This window comes from Erythrolamprus reginae, chromosome 6 (genome assembly GCF_031021105.1).
Source record: "Erythrolamprus reginae isolate rEryReg1 chromosome 6, rEryReg1.hap1, whole genome shotgun sequence".
NCBI lineage: Eukaryota > Metazoa > Chordata > Lepidosauria > Squamata > Dipsadidae > Erythrolamprus > Erythrolamprus reginae.
The window spans coordinates 57,884,571-57,903,426 of record NC_091955.1 but is presented as its reverse complement, the minus strand read 5'-3'; the positions used below and the strand labels follow the sequence as shown (position 1 = coordinate 57,903,426).

The window sequence follows — 18,856 nt, the reverse complement described above, 5'->3', positions numbered from 1 at the left end:
CTTCAAACTGCCCAAGTTAAATAGTACCGCAAGTAAGAAACCTTATTTTTTACAATACCTTAATGAGCTCTGCAATTACTATACAGTAGCTCCACCAAAATAGTTAACAATTTTAACCTTTGGATCTATTAAATGTTCCATTAATCATATATGCAAATTATAGTTGATTTAATACTCCTGGTTTGAATAAACAACACTATGCTTCAAACTTTTTGTATGTTAAGAACAGAATGATTCTGTGTAATTTTGATTAGCTTCAGCTATGCTGCATAGGAGATGAACTCCTTGTATCAAGTTTTTATAAGTAAAAAATTCTAATAAATTAAAAATATAGAAGCTCACACTGTAGTTAGGAGAAATAGCCTGTTATAAAAACAGGCTTATATGAACACTAGTGTTTATCATATAGGAATCTCAGAGAATAAATGTACTAGTCTATTTCAGTCGTAGCCTCCAGAATTCACCAAGTAAGTAGATCCCACACTTGGAATTTGAGGGGGTTTTAACAACACTGTACTTTTTAATAAACAATAAGAGCCAAAAGAAATAAAATGGCATTTGAGTTTGATTCCAGGTGGCTTCATGGATACACCGTTGCAAATCTCTATCTTGCACACCGCTACAATTTTCTAAAAATACTATAGAAGTACTGTATTTACATGGGGTTTTAAAAAAATTCTAAGTCTACAGTACAGCCTTGGATTTATCATATGTTACCATATTTACCTTCAGTGCTGCTTAATTATTTTTGCAACCAGGTTAAGCAGCTGCAAAATTCCCTCAAATTCTATGCCAGCCCATCATGATACACCATTTACTTCTCTTAAAGCCCTTGTAAGGTTAAAAAAGTGCAGCATTTCAATGCAAGAAAATTGGCCAGTCTTAGCCCACTCTTATAAAGCATATCAGAAAGAAAAGCCAGTAATTTAATTCAAAATAAAACAAGGAAGCAAAATAAACAGGTATACAATGCAACTGAAAACTAAACCATGCTTTGTATTTGCTTGCTGTGCTTACACTGGACACTTTTTTTAACAGAAGGTGGATTAATGGGAGACTTCCCAGTGTGTTACTGCCTTGGACTGTGACACTTTTAAAAACTAATTGAATTTGTGATTTATTGATTTATTAATTTTACAAAATGCATTCCAGGCAGTTTAAAAGGCAACAGCAAAGATAGCTTAGGTGCAGAAATCCTTTGTGATCATTCAAAACATTCAAGTAAGAATATGGTAATATAAATACCTGAAAAGCATATTTTCAGAAATATTTCAAGCAATGTGTATAACTCATTCCAAACTAAAAATAACACTTCGTAGCATATTTCTCACAAAAGAAAAATATAGAAGTAATCTGAAATATTCTAGAAGCCCCAGTAGCTGTGTTTTTTCCTTAGTTACATTAGATAACTTGCCTTTGATTAAATTCTTTTCTTCTGAACATGGAAAGTTATCACATTGAGTTGACTGTTAAAACAGACTGCAAATTTATTCTGGCATAACATGTTCCAACAGAGTACATAAGTGAGGTAATGGCTGACATTTCAATAGTCATCTCCTCTGCTGACAACTTCTTTGCACATTGGACGCAATAATATGGTGTGCTCAAACTGTGCTGTGTATGAGCCTTTAATATCACATAAAGGAGGGTATGGGTCCACTATACCCAAGTCACATAGGTTCTTCAGTGCCATTAGGTATTTACTTTCTCCCAGACGATCTAACCATCTACGGCAAAAGGCAAGAGTACCAAAATTCTCATTGACAACATTCAGCAAGTGTTTTGCTCTTGGAAGCCTAAAAGAAAAAGAATAATAAATGTATAGGTTTAAAGCGGCTATGATTGAAAATTGAAATAATTATATAGAATCAGGTCAGACATTCAACATCTGATTCCCATCCATTACTCTAGGCAGCCTATCACTATAGCAGGGTTAGAGAGCAATTCATTGGGGGTGGGTGGGATGTTGAAAGAAATGAGAGCAAGAGTGAATGAAAAATAATTAAATATCCCCATAGAATGGAAATAGATGTAATGAAATAAGACATAAAATATGCTTGGAATAATTAAAATAATTGTTTTACAGAATCATATGGAACTACAAAATGGGAAGCATAGTTTGCAGTTAAAAAAAATTATATAAGGACTCCTGCAAAAAATTAAGATGAGATTACATAGATGTGGATTGCTTTTAGAGTGACTGGGCAAATTCTCTGTGTGTGGACAACTGGATAGAATGCAAAGTGAAAGTTAGTAAGAGTTAATGCACAAAACTACAACAAGGTTAGCTGGAGAAAGCATTTTATAGAATTGTCATAAAAGAATATGGTAATGAGCAAATTTAGGAAGAGAAGTGCAGCTTTATTTGGTTTACTGGCTTTATTTCCATTCAGGAAAAAAAATTAATCATTGTGAATTTTAATGATAAGACACATTTCTTTATTGATGGAACACATTTTTTAGGATTCGGGATGCCTTTTCAATAACCATCCCATTCTTAATATGCAACTGCTGAAATCCATATTGCCCGCAACATGACTAGTCCCGACTACTTCATATGTGTTGTTGCCATTGTTCTATTTAGCAATAGCATTTAGACTTATATACCGCTTCATAATGCTTTTACAGCCCTCTCTAAGCGGTTTACAGAATCAGCATATTGCCCTCAACAATCTGGGTCCTCATTTTACCCACCTCGGAAGGATGGAAGACTGAGTCAACCTTGAGTCAGCGGTGAAATTTGAACTGCTGAACTATAGCTAGCAGTTAGCTGAAATAGCCTGCAGTGCTGTACTCTAAACACTATGCCACCCTGGCTCTTTTACTTTTTAGTAATATTTTATTATTACTGTGATGATATGTTGACATGATTCCTTTATGAGATGAATATTAACTACCCAAAGTCTATCAGCACAATAAAAATGCTACCAGATAAAACTACTGGAGCTATTCATGATATTAAAATAACTTGAAGACACAAAATTAGGACACTAATTTAATTGAAGTGCAAATATTACACTGGTATACCGATTTCTAATTTATCCAAATCTAATTTTTCCTCTTGCTTTATCCATCAATAGATCCAAGCCCCAAAATGGTAATGTGCCAGATGAACTCACCATTTTCAGATCTCGCAAGGTCCAAACCATGCCAAAGAAGCTAGGTGTAACTTTGAAATATGACCTTCAAATTCATCATCTAGGGCTGCTTATACCTTCTTCTTCTTTTTTTTGCTTATCCCATGAACTTTTAATTTGGCAGAGGTATATGCTTTTAATATGCCAATGCCAGTAAAACACTTTTTGGTGATAGTTTTTCCTATTTTTTATTACTCATTTGAAAGTACCTTATTCTGTTGTTTATTAGTAAAGATGTTCCCATCTGCTCAACTTATATTTTTGGATGCTTAACAAGAAAACTAAAACTATGTTTCATATAAGCACTATGTTCTTACCACCTTTTTCAAGTCTTGAATCTTTCTTACACATAAACACACTTAAAGTTACATTTTCATATAATGCAGTAAAATCAGCACTAACCTTATTGGCACATGTCCGACATCAAAGTTCTTCATGTAATGAGAACATTCCATATCATCGTGAACAACCCCCTTTCCTGTGCTGCCAAAGGTTTCTATAGCATATACTTCTCCTTCCTATTAAAAATATATATATTAATGTAATAAATGTATATAATACTCTAAAAATTATGCTTCTGAATTGGGGTATCCTCTCCAAAATTAATCTGGCCATAATCCTGTTTGCATATAATATACACCATTCTTTTTAATTAACAAGAAATGTAATCATTTTATTCCTTGTGTCAGGAAGTGGAGCTGAATTAACCAGTAAGTCTTGTTCATGTTTGTTTAGCATTGTATCTAAATCTTATTTGTTTTAAATACACAGCTATAAGATTTTAATTTCTAAGCAATTCTAATTTATTTATTCAATTTTTTTATGCCGCCCTTCTCTTTAGACTCAGGGCGGCTTACAACATGTTAGCAATAGCACTTTTTAACAGAGCCAGCACATTGCCGCCACAATCCGGGTCCTCCTTTTACCCACTTTGGAAGGATGGAAGGCTGAGTCAACCTTGAGACGGTGATGAGATTTGAACCGCTGACCTGCAGATCTACTCAGTTTTAGTGGCCTGCAGTTCTGCACTCTATCTGCTGCGCCACCTCGGCTCTTTAGCATTATGTCTGTACCAGGACCATTATTTTTTCTTCAAAAAGCTATTATTTAACTACAGTATAATAGAATTTCTGAAAATTGTACATATTATCTGCAGAATAGTACATGTTCAAAATGCATTTTAAATTTAGAGTGAACTTATTTACTTCCTGAAAATTAGCAGTTCTCAAAGGGAATGCATATTTTTCTTCTAACAAAGTTCCTAATGGAACAATCCATTTAGAGGTGAAAGGTCCCTTCTTGTTAAGACCATAGGCACCCTTTTTATTTAATATTTACATGGAGCTACCAGTGAAGACTATCCATCAGCAAAATGGCAAGTATCAGTGCACAGTACTAAAATAGTGTTGTACATTTATTAGATTTTAATCCACCTCACAACAATTTAAACTGTTAATTTTGATGAGCAACAACATTTAATTGTATAAACAGTTAATTTGGAATTATTTTTAAAGAGCCATTATTGTACAGATAACAAAAGATCAGTGGTACAAGAACATAATTAATTCTTTTGACATCCCACTGACCAGAATTTTTTTTCCACCCAGTTCATCCATATTTGGTTTCCTTAATTTGTTTTTCTGCACTATGGGTGTTATTACTAATTACACCACTTTACGTCCAGTTTATATTCCAATAGCAATGTTTTGTAATCGCATCTGTGACATTTTTACAAAATTCCAAAATGCTCCTGCTGATCAAAATATTTAGTGGCAGTTAAAACATTGAAATGAATGGGACCTCCAAGCAAGCATGAGTAGGATCAAACTGTATCTATACTTACTTCCATTCTTGTTGCTTCTCCTCCTTTCACAATGGGAACAGTTTTGCCTGCGTGTATCCTGTATGGCCCAATAGAGTGTCCATTCAGATTCCGAATAGGTTTCACTACATAAAATTTAAAATTCTAAGATAAATTTATGTATGCAAGAGGGCAGTGTAAAACATCACAGGAAATGTGAGATTTAATATATTAAATGCATTTTCATAAGTTTTTAGATTTACAAATGCAAGTTGAATCTTAAGTTAATTTTAGCTGATTTGCATACATTTACATATACAGTATTTAATAACTACAAATTACACCTTCTGAAATACGTCATAAGCCACCAGACACGCATCTTACCTTTCCAGCATTCCTCATCATTGTGTTCAGGGAAAACCATTGTAATAAAAAAAAACTGGCAACTTCAATCAAACTTCTCAAACTTGCGAGATTTTTTTTTATTACAATGGTTTTTCCTGCACACAATGATGTGGAATGCAGTGGAGCTACAGGTAGAACGTGTCTCTTGTGGCCCAACACATCCCATCTGCCAGTCACTGCCTCATGGAGCAGGACTCCGCAAAGTTTGTTGTGCTGTTGCATGCACTAATGGCAACACTACCGCGAGATTCAACATACTGGCACAACTGCAAGTGGCAAGACACCAGCTCTGCTGGCATGAAGCTCACGGCAGTCCTGCAGTTCATGCATGCAACGACACAACAGGACTTGTAGAGCGCTGCTGCACAAGGCGGTGGCAGCAGGCCAGCCGCTTGGCTGGCACCAAGAAAAAGGAGGAGAGGCAGCGGCGAGGGACATCCAGTCCCCTACACGCTGCCTATCCCCCCCCAAAAAAAAATTATAAGGAAACCCCCACCCCCAGATAAGGTCAAGGCCATATTTCGGGAGTCAAAAGAAAATAAGACCCTGTCTTATTTTGGGGAAAACAGGGTGTGTATATATAAGCAAGTTTTCATCAGGATAACCAGATACTGTATATTAGTTGGAAAATAAATCACCTTGATAGGTTTTGCCATCAATTTCAACTTCGTAAGATTCCATGACTTCCTGGATAGCCTCACCAACATCACAGAGGCGAACATCTATTCCAGCACACTATTTATATACAAGAGAAAATGAAGAAGAAGAAGATTATTATTATTATTATTAATTTATTTATTTAATTTGTATGCCGCCCCTCTCCGCATACTAAGTTGTTTTATAGTATAGGTAGATAAGGACAGAATTGTACTATTTCTGAATATACCTTTATTCCAGTATTAGTTGCATCTTTTACAGCTTGTAAGAGCTTGTCATATTTTGGATTGAATGTGACAGTAAAAGCACAGTCAATGATACGACCTGAAATTAGATAGAAAGGAGATAAAATAACTTGCTTTCAACTAAAATATATATATTTGAGTTTTAAGCAAGAGGAACTCACCATTAATATGTGTTCCAAAATCTATCTTGCATATATCATCATACTGCAAAACAGTTGGATCTCCAGCATTGGGGGTATAGTGGGCTGCACAATTATTCAGAGAACAGCCCGTGGGAAATGCAAGTCCAGCATTTAAGCCATTTTCTCGTATCAACTTCCGTGAACAATCTTCTAGTTTTTCACTAGGAAAAGTAAACATCTATATTACATAAAAGAGTTTGTTTCCAATTGTTAGTAATGCTTTATGCTAGTAATGCTCTAGCTATACCACTGACATTACAGAGTACTGCCTAAGACTTAACATTTTGTTTCACAAATATAAATTCGATGTAAACTTTGATTTGGTATGCAAACCTAGAGATATTTCAGTATTTTAAACAGTTTTGCATAATACTAGAATACTGATCTTATATCTCTAGATTTAATTATTGAAAACAAATGAAGAACAGTTTTTATTGCTTTATAGAATTGTTGTGCCAAACTTCTGCAAAGCTTGTACAGTGAAAATAATTAAAAGTTAAACCCACAAAAATGTCAAATACTATGTCATCTACTTTTACATTAAAATGTTAGCTTTTCGTTATTTTAAAAAATGTTAATATATTTTATTATTACCAAATTTCAATCATGGTCATTCCAGGCTTGATCCAGCTCATAACATATTTCCTCACTTGTCTATGTGCTTCAGCAGCTTCTCTGAAATCATTCCAGATCTCTTCACTTGCTTGATCTAGTGCTCTCTTTTCATCACTTGTAGTCCTCCAAGCAGCCGTTCTCCTTTAATATTGAAAGAAAAAGGTCAGATATTTGACACCATAATGTGAAATCCAAACTGAGTATTAGATGAATTTCAATTTGGGGGTGGGAGGGCACAAAAGCTGGTAGTGGAGTGCACTGATAAAATATGTAACTTTTCATCCAACTCAATACTGACATTGATACTTTTTTGCCATACGATTCTACAAAAAATGCCCATTCTTTAAGCTGTCAAGTAATTAGAGTTCTTGAAAATACTGCATTAACATTTTGACTGGGTTCATAGAACATACTGAATCATGATTTATTCATTACATAACTAGACTACATTCATATAGGCCAAGCCATGTGTTTACAGTTCTTAAACTCATAAAACAACCTATGTATAATTGAACAAACTATGCTTTGCAAAGTTTGTAAACCATGCTTATTTAGAGAAGAAAAAATATTGGAATCTTATCTTGGAAATTTTACTTGTATAAATGAAGAATTTGAAATATTCTATGAAGAATGCATGGTCTACCAATTTTTGACTTTGAGAACGTACACATCTCTGCCACATTATCTGCTGAGATTTTAAAAAGGGGATTTGGGTAATAATAATAATAATAATAATAATAATAATAATAATAATAATAATAATAATAATTTATTAGATTTGTATGCCTCTCCAAAGACTCGGGGCGGCTCACAACCAGTAAACATTATCCTTAATTATCAGCTTTACCCTGCAATGGCTATAGTCCATTTTCTCAGGATGCTCAGGACACTATTAAAAGATCTAGTTATTTCCCCAATCATTGGAGTAGTGCAAAACTTAAGGACCTGTGGATGGATTTTCTTTAGTTATGTATTGTTTCCAAGGCCAATTGTGATAAATAGATACATGCATACACATACATATATTCCTGCTGCTGCCATTATTAGAAACTTGCTGATATTCTATAAATCACATAAATGCATGCTAAACCTATTCCTTGCCCACTTTATATTATAAAGTGCAAAATAAAATATTTAAAGTGTAGATGAGTCTTTGAAAGTAATATCCTATCACGTACATTATCAATGCTATGAACCCTAAATTGAAAAAGACACATCAAGCCACATACCCATCTTGTGTTGCTGGATACTCGCATTCCTCGCCTTTTGGAAATATCCCACTGGGAAACAAGTCATATATTGGAATAGATGGTGGATCTGTCTGCAGCTTTGCTGTTGGAGAAAGAGACTTTGAGTCCATCTTAGAATTAAAAAAGCATTACCAACAGATATTTCTTTTTAAAATAATCCTTGCTTATTGTCTGAGTTTTAGTCAAAAATCCTCTTCCACAAAATACTTGCACGCTGTATAATGCTATACAGGTAGAACTCACTTGACAACAGTAATTTAGAGAAGTGAATGTCTACAGAGATCCTCAGTTATCCAGGTCATAGTTGTCCCAAACATGCCTTTTTGAAATGTAACTGGACTTTATCTTGTTTGAACACATTTCACTTCTACAGTTCTAACTAAATGGTGGAGAATAGAAAGATTTCTGCAAGGAATATAAATCCTATTCTCCACCATTTAGTCAGAACTGAAGACGTTTTTAGGATGAGAAGCAAAATGTCTTTAAGCAAAACAATGAAAAGTCCAGTTGCCTTTTGAAAAAGCACCTTTGGGACATCACTGAGTTAAGTCAAAGTGTGACATCACATGAACACGCTGATTTGTAACAGTAGTTGCAGCAGTTCTAGTTGCTGCTCTTACGCAAATCCCACATAGCTTAAACACTGAATAGTCACATGATCAGCCTTTGTAACTTCCTGCTGGCTTCCCATTGACTTGCTTGCCAAAGTGAAGGTTACAAATGGAAATCATGTGATGGTGGGATACTGCAACCATTGTGAACTGGTGGCCAAGCACCTGAACTGTAGTCAAGTGATCACAGGACATTGCAACAGCTACAACTATGAGAAACAATTATAAATCCCCTTTTTCATGGTCACTAGATGAAGACTACCTGTAGTCATTTTCTGTCTGTACATACTTTATAAATATTTAAAGACTCTTATCAGATGCATTGTCTCACAGATATTGACAGTCTTTTACTGCTACCAGGAAAATCTTAAAGAAACAATAATATGATAATATGTTTAATCTTAGAATTCAAATTTGTGCAAGCATCCATAGAAGACCAAATCAAGATATTAAATTGTGTTGGTACTATATTTTAATCAAAATAGAAGATCAGTATTCTTTCATTGATCAACAAGGTCAAATCCAATACTTAAGAATGTTGCTCAAGAGTTTGCCAATGCTTTATGGCAGCCAACTAGGCAATGAACCATTGCTTTTATTCAGAATAAAGTAGTATTTCACAAACATTTCATGGAAATAAGATAAACAAAATTATGCTCAATGTTTAACCAACACCTACGTCCTTTCTTTTTCTTCTTTTTCTTCTTTTTCTTTCCTGCTGCACTGTCACCGTCTCCTTCACCCTCTACACAAATCAGATAAAATATTAAATACAGAAAATGTCCTAAGTAAATAACATTTAGACATTCAGTTATTTTCTTTCAGAGGATTAATTTGGTGATCACAATCATAGTTTATTATTTCCCAGCTATTTTTGAAGAAACTGGAAAAAAGGTACCCTGAATTTCTACTTCCTATTTTTTCCCCACCAGAAAAATGATTTGTAAACTATGATTAATTATGTCCATTTAAAACATTTTGTTGCCTTCCTAGATTTTTTAAAACATTTCTTTGAAAGGTATGCAAATGTGATTTACCCTCATGTGTCTACCCATGGCAGATTTGGCTAATTGCCAAGCTTCCGGAAATTCCCTAGCATTTTTAGATTTGGCTTAGTCTAAGATTAGACAGAGAACACATCGTCTCCAGCAGCCAACACTGCAATAAAAAGGGATCAACACCAGAAAAACAATCAAGCAGAAAACAATGTTCTAATCAAGGAACTACCAAGGAGAAAACCACATTCCAGACAAAATTGGCAATGCAAGCAAGATACTGCATATACTGTATAAACAGGCAGCAAATCCCAATTAGTCGCATTGATTATGTTACCTAGTTTATTTACTTATTCATTGCATTTCTATACTACCCTTAAATGATTCTCGGCAGCTAGTTGAATAATGAAACATGCACAAACCACCAAATTTAGCAATGAACCATTGCTTTTATTCTGTATTTGAATCTGTGAAACTGTTTAAACTTACATGTCATTCACTCTTTCAGGTCAACTTTTAAATTGTACTTTAAACTAGTTAACATAGAGTTTAATTGTGCATCATCAAATGACTGGTGGACATGGCCAAATAATATATTTTAATTCTGGTGATCCTATCCTTAGGTCTAAGGAGGAGTTAGAATCAGGATGGCACGTCTGCCTTTAGTTTACATATTTACAATTGAAAGAAAGATTTAAAGCAGACAAAAAGTTATGGGTTGGATTTTGTGAAAAATAAGTTGGAAATCCTACTGTGTGGTAGTCATGAACATATTATTGCTAAAATTTATAAATTATTACTGAATGTTGAGAATGAATATAGAATACACTGCATGATTCAGAGGGAAAGGAATTTTGGATATGTCATGTTGAACAATGGGAGAATATGAATTTAAATTTTTTACATTAAATTGTAACTTAAAAGAAAAATTTTATAAAATGATGCATCATTGGTAATTAACACAAAATTCTCAGAAATATATAAAGGTATTTCAAATGAATGTTGGAAATGTAAAAGTTTATCACTTATGGTGGACATGTGACAAAACAAATAAATATTGGAGTAGTATTCATATCTTAATACAGACGAATCTCAAAGTGAAAATAAAGATATATCACACCAGAAACTTTTATTTTGGTTTTAATGGGAAAAGACTTTGGGGGGGGGGGAATCTGGAACTTTGATGCCACAGTATATATGTTTTTGGCAGCAAGATTATGCGCAAAAATGGAAGGACATTTTGATTCCCACAATGGATGAACAGCTGCAGAAGCTAATGGAGTTAGCTGAGATAGGTAAACTGACAGCTTTAAAGACAAAAGTACAACTACTTTTGTTTCTACTTGGAAGCCGCTTCTGGACTTTGTGTTTGAAGTCGGAAAAAATGACATTTTGATTTTGCGTTTTACCGATTGCACAGGTTTGTTGTTACAGAAATGGCTAGTTTGTACTATTAAGTAAAAGTAAAAAGTTAACTTTTGATGTTATTTTTCAATTTGAAGTTTCCAAGCTTCGTGCTGTTGTAAAATGGAAATTTCCATTTTACAACAGCACGAAGCTTGGAAACTTCAGCCTGATGATGGTGGATGTGATTCCACCGAAACGTCGCATAAACATGCAAAATATTACACAGGGCAAAACCCGAACTCAGAACAATCTACATACATATACCCGTGAAAATTTACGAAAACACACACACACACACACACACACACACACACATATATATATATATATGTAGATTGTTCTGAAAATTTACGAATATATATATATATATATATATATATATATATATATATATATATATATATCATAGCCTTTTGATCAAAGATAGCACAGTTCCCATATGCATATAGCATGTCTTATTTCCTTTTGATACTCTTCTATCAATCTACAAGGTTTATAAATCAAGAGTTAGCATGACATATCAACCTATTTATTTTTGGCATTTCTAACCTACTGCAATAGAAAGATCTTTGGCGACATTATTTATTCAATAAATAGTTAAAGACTATGGCTAAAGACTATGCGAAACCAAACCATGTTTACTATAATGAAATATAAAACAGTTTCAACATGAAATTCAGTTCTCCATTCTAGTAAATCCTTATTTTAGAAATACTTCTAGCACAAAATCACATGAATATTTACCTTCATCATCATCATCTTTTTCCTTTTCTTCCAGTGTTTGTTTATCTAGTTGGTTCACTGCCTCATCAAGTGCTGCCTCTAACTCTTTTTCAGCCTCTTGTTGTCCTATTTTCCAAATAAACAAATGTCAAACTTCCAGAAGTCAATAATCTTATGTCTTTTCCTCGGATCTATAATTCTTCACAATAAATTAAAAAAACCTACACATTTTAGAAAGCATAGCTATACATTCAAATCTATTCTTCACTGTTAAGTTAAACTCTTCTACTGGAATGATTTAAACCCACTTATACTTTCTATCTTCACAATCAGGTTATATTCCTACCTCTTATTTTTCTAAACAATAACAATAACAGAGTTTCATGCCATTTTGCAATAGTTAACTTTTTTCATCCCTACTGCTCAACTTATTTAGACATCCCTCTAAAAGATCAGCCACCTCTTGAAAAACATCGTTATTAAATAATGTATCAATTGTGGATTCTGTTAAATATAATTTCTCCTCATCTCTGTAAAGACTGGGCTTAACATTGTTTAACAAAATCTCTCTCCCTCAATGCAGTTCACAAGCAGAAAGGTGCCATTTGTCGAAACAAAATTGCTTATGCAAGAAATCCTCCTTAATGCCGGGCTAGTAAATTTAACTTTCATATATCGTAGCATTCCCAACATTAATGAGGAAATATTACTTTACTGAAAGAGTAGCAGATGCTTCGAACAAACTTCCAGCAGACATGGTTGTTAAATCCACAGTAACTGACTTTAAACATGCCTGGGATAAACATATATCCATCATAAGATAAAATACAGGAAATAGTTTAAGGACAGACTAGATGGACCATGAAGTCTTTTTCTGCCGTCAATCTTCTATGTTTCGATTCTATTAATTACCAAATTGATTTATGTTGCCCACCACTTTTAGAAAACATTTTTTTTTTTAAATCCTCCAGCAGCAGTGGGTACGACACCGCGGGGAATAACGAACCAGGGAGATCGTCCGGTATCATCCAAACGCCTTTCCACGGGGAACCCCAAGAGAGGATGGTCCTTGGCCAACCATACCACTGTTGCTCCACTCGAATGCAAACTTAATACGGGCAAACATATTCAGGGGACGACTCCGCCTTGCTTTCGGGAAAAGTTCCTTCTCCTGCCACCCCAATCCTTTCCCCTTCCCCGTGGCGGCCGGGCCTCCCCTTGCCTAGCTTGCCTTGCCCGGCCCAGGTCCTCTCGTACCCGCTACGCCTCCTTTGCTTTTCTTTTTCTTCTTGCGTTTTTTCTTGGCGTTTTCCTCGACGGCGGCCCCGACGGCGCTTTCTCTGTCCTCGGGCTCCAAAAGCAGCTCCCCGTTCAGGTGTTTCTCCTCCACCGGGACGGCCTCTTGCTCCACGCCCGCCATGTTGAGCGCTCGCCGACGTTCCCAAGACTGCCACTGAACCCGGAGGCACAGAAGGGGCGGGACCTCCGAAAGGGCTGCCGCTCGTGCCCCTGCCGCTCTATGGTGCGAAAGCGAGGCACGCTGGGAAAGCGGGGAAGTTGGCGGCCAGGCGGTTGTTATTAGGCACGGAAAGTTGTGTTATTTATTTATTTTGTCGAGTACGAATTGGTAGTATGCAAAGATATAACAAGGGGGAGGGGGGGTTGTTGAAAAAAAGTTTCATTGAAAATATATACAATTTTAAAAGACAGTACATAATCTTTAGAATCTGCTTCATACTTCTTTACGCTAATCTTATATTGTGCATTGCCTTAAAACGGACAAACATCTTACACAGAGATAGAAACAAAAAACAAATAAAGAGGAAAGAAACATAGAAACATGTAATGTTTTTATACATGATACAGAGATACATGATAGTACATGATAGTAAGAGAAACAGGATGGGACAGAGACATTGGTGCATTTATGCACGTCCATTGTTGTTGTTATTGTCAATACAACACAGAAAAGGATATCAATATGCTGGATTTCATATTTCATCACCAGTCAGGCGCTTCCTAAGCACCTAGGACTGCATGATGTAGTAGCAAATTATGTGTGACGATCCCACTAAAGCGGCTTTTTGCAATTGACAGATGGAGATTTTGTCAATTCCAATGGTTTTCAAATGTCCACTGAGATCCTTTGGCACTGCGCCCAGCGTGCCAAGGACCACTGGGACCACTTTCACTGGCTTAATAGTGGTTGCAGCTCGATTTTTAGATCTTCATATTTCACTAATTTCTCTAGCTGTTTTTCCTCAATTCTGCTGTCTGCTGGGATTGCGATGTCGATGATCCATACTGTACTTTCTTTTTGTCCACAAACAGGATGTCTGGTGTGTTGTTGTTAATAATAATAATAATAATTACAACAATAAGAAAAAAACCTACACAATAAACAAGATTTATATGCTGGATTTCATATCACAATATCACAAGTCGAACACTTCCCAAGCATCTAGAACTGTGACGTATTTTCGTATGATGCGCGCAGATCCAAATATGGTGGCCTTTTGCAACAGACAGATTGCAATTTTGTCAAAGTTTATTGTTTTCAAATGCCTCAGAGGTCTTTTGGCACAGCATCCAATTTCTACTGGGACCTGATTTCTACTGGGACCACCTGAACTGGTTTATGCCAGAGTCGTAGTTTGATTTTAAGATCCTGATATCAGCTAAGTTTTTCTTGTTGTTTCTCATCAAGTTGAACACTTCCCAAGCATCTAGGACTGTGTGATGTATTTTCGTATGATGCGTGGAGATGATGAAGATTATTATTATTATTATTATTATTATTATTATTATTATTATTATTGTTGTTGTTGTTGTATTATGTTCCGTGAGGGTTGAGCTGTGAACTGCTCTGAGGCTCTTAGTGGGAGTTCAATGGTAGTTTATTTAGCGTCTGTCTTTCCCACCAAACAATCAGGGTTTTGAGATTTACAGATCTCAAATTTAAAGATTTATTTTGCAGGTTTATTATTAATTACAAGTCTTCAATTTACAGGTTTTATCTTGCAAGAAAAGAACCGAACTAGCGATTGAGGGCAGCTACAGTTGGAAATAAGCCCCGCTGAACTGAAGAAAATTAGTTTTCCGGATAAGCACCGATGGAATCACAAGGGCTAGTTACTGCAGCCAAACTTTTTGTACCGAGTCTGCTTCAGATGAAAACTTCCATGAACACTTTGGCCACTTTGTGTATTTTAAAAGTTTACGATTATAACATAGGGGAGAAAATATTTGGACAATTCGAAGAGTTTTTCTTTGGTGTAGTTATCTATAGCTGGGGTCCCCAACTTTGGAAACTAAGATTTGTGGACTTCAACTCCCACCTTTGCTGGCTGAGGAACTCTGGGAGTTGAAGTCTACAAGTCTTGAAATTGCCAAGGTTGGAGCCCCTGATGTATAGAGCCAGTGTGATGTAGCTGTTAGGCTAGAAACTAGGGAGTTTCTAGTTTCCTGCCTGAGACACAAAGTCAGTCGGGTGACCTTGGGACAGTCACTTTCAGCCTTAAGAAGGAGGCATTGGTACAGAATACGGCTCCCTCAGCAGTTCTTGAGAGGGGATTCACTGCTGTTCCATGAGCTACACTGCTTACAAGTTTACCTCTAGGATTTAACTGAAGGTGTAGGTTATCAAAGGTCCTCTGTAACAGCGGCTCTCAACCATCAGAGAGAGATGGAGAGAGATTTTTCCATGGAGAGAGATTTTTCTGAGGATCGGAGGAGGCATGATTACACGTGCTGCCTGCATCATGGGGATAGGGGATGGGGCTTCGCTTATTTGTATGGTATACTTGCGTTGAATAGTTTTAAATTAATGGGTTTTTAGATACTTTTTAAATATTAGATTTGTTTATTGTATACTGTTTTATTATTGTTGTGAGCCGCCCTGAGTCTGTGGAGAGGGGCGACATACAAATCTAATAAATAAAATAAATAAATAAATTTGCATGGCCTGGTGCTGTTCCACAGACAAGGTATGTAGGTGGATTTGGGAACCTCTGCTCTATGACAGGAGTCCAGGTTATCTGAGGAAATACCTCACTCCAATAGGATTAGCCCATTCCCCACCCATGTCAGCAGAAGAGGCATCCTGAGCATCCTGTTGGTTAAGGAATTTCAGCTGGAAGACTATTTATTTATTTATTTGTTTGTTTTGTCAAGTACGTATTGATGGTATGCAAAGATACAATAATATTTATATACATTATATCAGTAAAAGAGAAACATTAGGACAGGAGACAGAAGGCACTCTGGTGCACTTATGCACGTCCCTTACGCACTACAGGAGAAGAGTATTTTCTGCTATGGCACTCACCCTCTGAGACACCCTCCCACAAATGACGTCACTACTCATCCTTTTGGGTTTCTGAAAAGGCTTGAAGATTTGTCCTTGCCAACTGGCCTGGGGCCTCAATAAGGGAGTAGCATCCTGGAGGTGTGTAATGGCTAAGATCAGATCTGTCAAACTCGTGGTCCACAGGCCAGATAAGTCATGCACCGGCCATGGCCACACCTGGTTTAGCGAAGGGGGGAAAAAGTCCCGGTACATCACATGACAATGCAAGTTTGACACCCCTGGGTTAGTTAGACTTCTCCCCCTTGTGTGTACTTTGTTCTATTACTCTCCACCTTGGTTAGTTGAATTTTAAATGAATTTTAAATGTACGCCCTTTATTGTTTTAATACTTTATATGGTATTCTTTATTGAATGACTAAGCTATCTAGCATTGCCTTGGCAAAACGGGTAGTATAGAAGTTGAATAAATAAATAAAATGGCAAACCACTTCTGAAAAACCTTGCCACAATAGAAAGGAAGAAGAAAGTCACCTACAGTACTGCTCTATAAGGTGATACAGAATTTTGTGACTTTGTTTCAAACTTTTAAAAGAAACAAGAATTTGTATATCATGCCTATAAATAAATGTCACAATTAAACATAATCCTGATACTGTATACAATTCACAATGCCTTGAAAAGCAGCCTAGATTCATTTTTTCACTACCTAAGTATATAGAAAGAAGAAATGTAAACAAGTGGCTAAGTTGGATCCTCATTGTTCTAAGACTAAGTTACATTCTGTTTTGATCATGGTCTGTTGAATAAATTGTAAAGTGTAAGTTGGCACATGTAAAATCAAAATATATTTTGTAAATTAAAATCAATTGGGTTTGCACTCAATGTTTGTAAAAAAAACCCTGCAAAACATTTAATGTGATGTATGATCATGAGTAATATATGGAGGAAGGCAAAAAAGAGAGGATATATTAAGTCTGCGCAAAAAGCAATAATATGTATTTTATACATTGATTTTCACATCCAGTAAGACATAGCTATAGATTCACATCTAATATGCAGTTAATGTAATCAATGTTTACATCTTTTTCTGTGAATGGAGATGTGACTAGTTAGATATAGGATGCATCAGAGGACTTAAGTTGCAAAATGATTTTAATGTAATTTAATTTGAATAAAAGTAAAATATATGTGCCAAGTACCTACCAAGCGTTTCTCGAGCCAAGAAAATGTCATGTGCCCAGCAGTCAAGGTAATTAGTGCCTTCTCAGCCAGCGAAAAAAATAGAGCAAAGAGGGAGGTGCTGTGACCATAGCAAATTGGGCAAGAAATGTAGTTTGGTTTGGACAATGAAGCAGAATATTACTTTTCCCCCTCTATTCAGAATATTAAATGAAAAAAAAAATCAGACAAAAGGAAGTTCAATTTCATATTGAAAAGATATTGTTTAATATCTATCAATCAGTTATATCTAATGTTTTATCATGAATGCATTTTTACAATAACTATAATAACGATCTATCGTTATTGCTGTGTGTACACTGAGAACTTATGCACTATAGACAAATTCCCGCCCCGAGTCTGCGGAGAGGGGCAGCATGCAAATCTAATAAATAAATAAATAAATTCCACTTGGCCAATACAGAATTCTAATTCTAATGTGGGTGATGAGGATGGAGTTCTATTAGTGGCTCAAAATTATTAATCTGAATGGACTTATATATAAATCAAGTATTATTGTTTTCTAAACTAATAGAGTGCTTGAATTTAGTAAAGATTTTCTGTTTCAGAGATAAAAGCAGCCACAATCTTTATTAGGGTCTTTGACCAACATGCCCGCACATACATAAAATAGATTACATTGCAAGAGAAGCTATATGAATGAAATAACAAAAGTGAAAGGAATAAAAAGAAATTCAATGTTAATGGATAGTATTCATTTCCTCGCTCTTTAGCAGCAAGGTAAAATTTGGCAATGTTATGGATAATAGTGCTTTCATATTCTGCTAAAAGACGGACTGTACCATTTTTGGGGGCTGGGGGTGGTGGAATTCCTTTATGAGCAATTGAATTGATATGTGCAGTTTCAAACAGAAATTTCAATACAACAGGATGTGCTGAACATCAGGGAGTCCAGGGGCAAAGTTGTTTCTATGAGGAATTTTTTTGGTATTTACCAGCAGATAACTTGAAGTGAATGTTGAACTAGGCAATGGATGGATGGATGGAGAATATGTAAGAATTCTTCATCAAGCAAGTAAAGTAGTGGGAAGATTACAGTTTCCAAATGTAAAATAATGCACTTGGGGAAAAGGAATCCTAAATCTGAGTATTGCATTGGCAGTTCTGTGTTAGCAAAAACTTCAGAAGAGAAGGATTTAGGGGTAGTGATTTCTGACAGTCTCAAAATGGGTGAGCAGTGTGGTCGGGCGGTAGGAAAGGCAAGTAGGATGCTTGGCTGCATAGCTAGAGGTATAACAAGCAGGAAGAGGGAGATTGTGATCCCCTTATATAGAGCGCTG

General features: G+C 35.7%; 1 protein-coding gene across 1 annotated transcript; it reads right to left on the bottom strand.

Annotated features, from left to right (window-relative positions):
• Positions 1-490: 490 nt before the first annotated feature.
• Positions 491-13,541, bottom strand: METAP2 (methionyl aminopeptidase 2). Its single transcript, XM_070755882.1, has 11 exons — positions 13,286-13,541; positions 12,050-12,154; positions 9,583-9,648; positions 8,272-8,374; positions 7,022-7,183; positions 6,407-6,588; positions 6,230-6,324; positions 5,982-6,078; positions 4,981-5,084; positions 3,540-3,655; positions 491-1,796 (listed from the first exon to the last, which is right to left on the bottom strand). Exons 1-11 carry the CDS (start codon positions 13,446-13,448, stop codon positions 1,544-1,546), a joined length of 1,446 nt encoding a protein of 481 aa, XP_070611983.1. The 5' UTR covers positions 13,449-13,541; the 3' UTR covers positions 491-1,543.
• Between the last annotated feature and the right edge of the window lie 5,315 nt (positions 13,542-18,856).

What these genes read in the sequence shown, in the direction of transcription:
- METAP2 (XM_070755882.1), bottom strand. Translation starts at nt 13,448, where the DNA reads ATGGCGGGCGTGGAGCAAGAGGCCGTCCCGGTGGAGGAGAAACACCTG. An exon ending in AAGCAAAGGAGGCGTAGCGG is followed by an intron (nt 12,155 to 13,285) that starts GTACGAGAGGAC and finishes TTTGGAAAATAG; the next exon opens with GACAACAAGAGGCTGAAAAA. An exon ending in GTCGGACATGTGCCAATAAG is followed by an intron (nt 1,797 to 3,539) that starts GTTAGTGCTGAT and finishes TTTTTCTTTTAG; the next exon opens with GCTTCCAAGAGCAAAACACT.